This window comes from Centroberyx gerrardi, chromosome 10, assembly GCF_048128805.1.
Source record: "Centroberyx gerrardi isolate f3 chromosome 10, fCenGer3.hap1.cur.20231027, whole genome shotgun sequence".
In the NCBI taxonomy this organism is placed as follows: Eukaryota; Metazoa; Chordata; class Actinopteri; order Beryciformes; family Berycidae; genus Centroberyx; species Centroberyx gerrardi.
Genome location: NC_136006.1, coordinates 9,007,158 through 9,013,213, shown reverse-complemented (window position 1 = coordinate 9,013,213; position 6,056 = coordinate 9,007,158). Strand labels below are relative to the sequence as shown.

The window sequence follows — 6,056 nt, the reverse complement described above, 5'->3', positions numbered from 1 at the left end:
GTATTCGATGTAATATTTTAATGTATTTCATCAAGTAATTCATTTTGAACTATATGAATCGGTATAGTTTTAACATGCAAGCAAATCAAGGGTGAATATCTGTAGCTAACAATGTGGAGTTTTGAATCCCACATATCTTTTTGAACAGAAATACAAATTTTATAACTTTATGGAAAAGTTCACTCTACTGTCACATCACTTTCCCCGCCGACTGCGTACGAAATGGTGAGTTCTCATCCAAGTCATCCTAATGTACTCCATTCCATTGAAAAGTTCACTGGAACAAGCTTATAATTACTTTAGCTGGCTCTTTCCTACCAACAGGAAAACAGAGAAAAACACGATGCGCGTTTTAGCACCGCTCCCACAGGGATCAGATTTGTTCACAAATGGAAGGCTCGGGCGTAGAGGTTTCCATGATGTGCGCCCGTCCGCATGTCCAACTCATCTGCTGGGGGGATAATGGACCCAATGGGAGAAGCGATCTGCTAATGTACCGGTAAAAGGAAATGTAGACTGATCAGTGCAGTCGGTGGGGTTGTTTACTGAGCACTCAGCAGGCTCAGGTGAGCACGTCTCAACCACTTTCTCATCCAACTCAAAATTAACTTTTCAGCTTGGTGCAGTCAGAATACTTAACTACTGAAATACTTACAGAACTTTTTCACTGAAAGTACCCCTTATGAAAAATGACACTACATTTGGACAAGAGGGAGTTCACTCTGTAATTAGATTCTGATTTGCATAGCATCATTCATGCCATTCATTGACACTTATTAGACATCAAAGTACTGCTAAGCCAAGGTGCTTGATCTAGTGAACCAAGACTTGAACCATGCTGATAAACGTTAAGTGTAACTGTATAAGGAACACAGTTGAAATATTCATCCCCCCCCTTTTTTTTTTACAAATTTGCCATGCCAAGAATTTCAAAATGCATGCAGTTTAGGATTTTTTGTTTGAGACCAAAGTACTCTTATACCATGGAATGGAAATTGTACAAATGTGATGGCAAAAAGTTAAATAACAGATGTGTACTGCTGGTATTTTACTGTATGCGAAGAATGCATTAAATATGATTTTAAAAATTAAATGACAGAAAAATGTTATTTGAATTGGGTCCAATATGCAAAAAATTTGCTTTAGGGACAATTTTTATCATTTGTCTTTCAAAATGATTCCCATTCTGTCTTTCTTGTGATCAAAACCGAAACTGGTTCTCTTTAATACATGTCATGGGGACTTTAGGGTGCAAGGTGGTCTAGACTTAATACCTCCAGTGTGGAATACAGAGTTTAATTATGGATGACCTTTGAGTCCAGTTCCTGAGGTTTCACCAAAGATAGAAATCATCTCTCGTGTTACTGGGCCACCAAATTCACTGCCAGTAAATATATAACAGTCACCACACAGATACACAGTCCATTATATGTGCAGAGGTTATCATTCTGCATGGGTTTGGCAAAAAAGGGACACAACAGCCAAATAGCACATTCAAAACAAATCTTATTTGAAATCCAAGAGGCGAAAGTAACAAACAGTTATTGCTTTGTTGTGGAATGTTACAGCAAGTCAGGGTGTTACTCCAAAGAAAGGGAAAAAAGAAAAGAATTTCAGTTCTGATCCTGGCCTCATCTCCAGGGGTGAAGTACTGGCAGAAAAGTTGGTGGAAAACAATCCAACTATCCAAAAGCAGAAAATATCTACTTCTATCACTTTACAACTCCCTTAGTTTTGCAGACAGACAGTCCTAGCACCACCGTGTTTTGGCATTCATACCAAATTAGACAGTGATGACAGCGTGTGTGTGTGTCTTTGCGTGTGTGTACAGTGTAAGCGCACACTCTGTCCACATCACTGAGTGGCCAGTGGAATGCCCCTGGCGTCAGTGACCTGGCCCTCCTGCAGGTTCTTGACCAGCTGGGCCAGCCAGCGCTTGGTGGTGGTGTCGTCCTTCAACACCTGGGCAAAGGTGCTGTCCTTCAGCTGGTCCGGCAGACACTGGCGCAGGGCCTCTCTCGCTCTGTGGAAGGGAGGGCACACGTCACACACCAACATACCATTTACTCAGTGACGACTATGTTTACATGGACAGCAATAATCCGACTATTGGCCTTATTCTGAATAAGACAATATTCTGATTAAGCTGTTTACATGGGTTGCTTATAGAACTATTCCATTCATATTCCCGTTGGAGCACACGGACAGTTTAAGCCTTTACCGAAAGGTGCAAATAGACGAACGTTTCGATGCCCACGGCATGGTGACAGTTTCAGCCTCATCCCCAAAATGTTGGGACGTCTTTTTTCTGGTGTCAGTCATCTTTTTGCTCCCCAAAAAGCCGCAAATACTCAGATGGAGAGTCATAGTTGGATTAAGGTGTATACATGTCTAAAATGCCCTTCAGTAATGCAACTAAAATCGTAATACTCCTCATGTCTTTATGTGATTATGCTTTCTCCGACTAGGTAATCAGAAAATGCTGTTTACATGGCAATTTCTTATTCAGACTATTGTCTTAATCGGGTTAATATCGTGTTATTGCTGTCCATGTAAATGTAGTCAATATCTTGCTATTAAAGCTGCATGAGGCAACTTCACACGTTAGTGGCTCCAAATGGCAGCCAGAGGTAACCGCTTGAAAAATTTGAACTTAAATGCCCAGAAATTATGTAACGTGAGCAGTAAGTGAGTTCCGTGGGGCTACAGAATGTCTAATCTAGCACTAGAAACACATTTATGCCATGGCACCTCCTACTGGCCAGGTAAAGATGGTCAAACTATTAATTAATTTTCTCTATCTGCGTAATCCTTTTCAGGGTTGTGAGGGTCTGGAGCCTATCCTAGCACACACTGGATGGAAAGCAGGGTGACAGCTTGTACAGATCACCAGTCCATCACAGGGAAAGGATAAAATAGATGACCATAATTATCTGTGGAACACTGTTCTACCTGAGATTATCTGAGAGGCGAAGGTAGCAGCGTACGACATGCTTGAGCAGACGTGCAGACGGTTCTTTAGACAGCTGCAGCACCATTTTCCCCTGCAAAGACAAAGATGAGAATTAACATCCTGACAGTAGGTATTCTCTTATCATCAAGTGTCACATTGTGCACAGAGACTAGGTGGGTAATTTAAATCTAACTAGTACTTACAAGGATCATTGCCACGTGGGAGAAGCGCTCGTATGTCTGACAGATATAGGCCAGCCCGGTGTCGTCCAACAGGATCTTCTGCAGTATGAAAGTGGCAACCTGCCAGTCAAGATGAAGAGAAGAGTGGTGCAATGTTAACATGAAGTCACCAAAACCATTATCCATTGGAAACTGTCTTCTTATTTATTCATTCTTATCCTAAACCTCAGACAAAAGAGGAAAGGAGGCAGTTTAAGTGGCACTAATACAGTGTTTGTGCTTTCAAATTTGAATGAAAAGCTAGGGGTTGGGAGAAATGATTGACACAAAAGTTTAGGCATGTGTCTGCTACAGGATTGATTGAAAAGCAGTTGAAATAGTTAAGTACCGTTTTGGAGAGTTCACTCCCTGACTCCATGATGCGCAGACACAGTGGGATGATTTCAGTGGTGAGGAGGAAGTTAATCACTTCTTGTTCATCTGTTTTGACCAAGGCACCTGCAGTCAATACATAAAAGACAGTGTAAGTGTATAGAATGAAGGACGAGGACACAGATGTGTGGAAACATCCAGCAATCAAGTATTAAATGAGACTTGATTTGGTATAGCTATGAGAGGTTTGTTGCACTCCTCACTTGTTTCTTTACTTTTTTTTAATGTGACCCTATATTTACAAAGACACCCATAGTAGGACCACTAGTAGAAGGTCAATGATCAGGACTATTTATGATCCTATTCTTTATCATATGTCTTTTTATTAAAGGACTAGTGTTTCCATGTATGCAGACCTCACTGCTAGCCTTTCAAGGTTTTTTTTTTGCCTCTAAACCTCGCATGAACAGTGGCCCAGTTTTCCTACTTGGCATGGAAAAAAAAAACTCTCAACAGGAGCAGAGTTTACCTATGACTCCCAGGCTGGTCAGACGCAGGTACTCAAATGGACGCGTTTTGCTCACGGTGTGCAGGAAAGGGTAAAGGAAAAGAGGGATGTGAGCAGCAAGAAACGCCGACCTGGAGAGGAACAAAAATGGCACCTTTATAAATGTGACCAGACTTACATACCACAGCTAACATCAAAGGTTAACTCAGAAATTACCTTTATAGTTTAGGCATTTAGCTGATGATGTTATCCATAGAAATGTGTGATGAGTGCAACAGTAGAAGAAGCTTAAATTCCTAGATCAACAACATTACAAGCAACCAACAGCATGGAGAGCAAGGATCAAAGCCCCAGTGTCCAGACAATAGATTTGGAAAATATTCCTGTGTCACTAAAAAGAGACAGATTCCAAGAAAGAGATATTCTTGTGTCATGTATGACAGAGAAGGAAAAGCCAGTGAGAATAGCATTTGTGACACGACAGCTTCATTTTCAGTTCAGAATCTTATGTCAGATGGAATACCAGCTTCCTTCAAACACAACTCAAAGAGATTTTCAGATACAAGTTGGTCTCCATTTCAACTAAAGCACAGCGATTAAGTGATTTGATTATGAATGGCATTTGAGTCCAGTTCCTGAGGTTTCAACTAAAATATAAACTGCAGCAATCATCTAAATTCAGAGCACCTTATGTCAGATAGAGTGGACAAAGTTGCCCCTGCATTGAAAATGAGCCAGTTGCATCTTTCTGGAGCATGAATACAGTTATAGCTACCATATACTAAAGACAGTCTGCCCTGCTCTACTTACATAATGTTCAGTGATTTGTACAAATCCTATACAATCTGAGCAGCGAAAGAAACAAGTCTGTCACAAAAACCTAGTTTCCATTACCGTGTCTCGGGGTGTGAGGCGACACACTGTAAAAGTGCCAGGGCATTGCACACTCTGTTTGACTGGTGAGCTGTCAGCGTAGGTGGGTTTATAGATGGATAGATGTTCACTATTTCCTAAGAAGACAAGAAACTCAGTTGAACAAATGGGCACACAAGTAGCAATACCAATAACTAATAGTAATTTACAGTTTCTCACTGGAGACTGTGGATGAACAGCATACAATAATTGCTCTGAAATGAACATAGCGTGGCTACAGAGATACAGTGTGCTAGGGATGGGACATGAGCAATACCTGTAAGAGGGCAGCAATGGTCCCACAGGAGTGCCAGAGCATGGGTGCCAGGTCTGGTACAGACTCCCGCTTCTTGCTGAGCTCCAGCAGGGCATTCTCCCTGGTCTCAGGGCTGGACAGCTCATTGATCCACTGGTAGATCTTCTCCCTGTCCACCTGGGCCAGGGCTGTGGTCACAGCCTGTACAAAGAAGGGGAAATAATTAGCAAATTATTTTATCTAAGAATCAGTGGGATTGAAATTTGGATATATACCAATTACTATGCGATGTATCACACACAAATATCAGTTAGCTAGTTAACGTGAACTAACTGGCTCTCACAGTACACAGACCAATGAAACACGGATCTGGATAGTACTCACTGCTCCCGTAGCCAGCATTCTCTGTAGCGCCTGGATATGGTCCCCCGGCGGCTGTTGAGAACCTATTGTAGTTGTACTGTAGCAAACTAACGCGACTGCAGTGAAACAAAGTTAACTAGCACACTCGGCTAATATCTAAGCTAACGACAGCTAGCCCAAGCTAGCTGCTAACTCGAACACCCGTTGGCGAATGGAAACCAAGACGCGCGCACATCAGCATAACCTTGCAAAATGTTTGTTACCCTAGATATCTTACCTAGGTTACATACTAGTCTGGATTGTATGTGTCTATATATAGCCTTGATAGCTCAATCACTGAAATATATTTATCAAATAAAAATGATCCAGTGGGGACTTTTGTTGTTAACGTTGGTGAACCGACGTAAACATGGCTTATCAAAATATCGCGAGAGAAGGGTCGAAGGCGCTCTCGGTTATCATTTCCGTTGTAAATTTTCACGTTCCCGCCATCATCGCGCAGTGTTGCGA

At 41.7% G+C, this 6,056-nt stretch overlaps 1 protein-coding gene across 1 annotated transcript; it reads right to left on the bottom strand.

The window, feature by feature from the left end:
* Window positions 1-936: 936 nt before the first annotated feature.
* LOC139928951 (CCR4-NOT transcription complex subunit 9) lies at window positions 937-5,943 on the bottom strand. The gene is made up of 8 exons (XM_071921688.2): window positions 5,568-5,943; window positions 5,205-5,384; window positions 4,910-5,025; window positions 4,037-4,146; window positions 3,524-3,633; window positions 3,157-3,255; window positions 2,953-3,044; window positions 937-2,023 (listed from the first exon to the last, which is right to left on the bottom strand). Exons 1-8 carry the CDS (start codon window positions 5,583-5,585, stop codon window positions 1,855-1,857), a joined length of 894 nt encoding a protein of 297 aa, XP_071777789.1. The 5' UTR covers window positions 5,586-5,943; the 3' UTR covers window positions 937-1,854.
* Window positions 5,944-6,056: the final 113 nt, after the last annotated feature.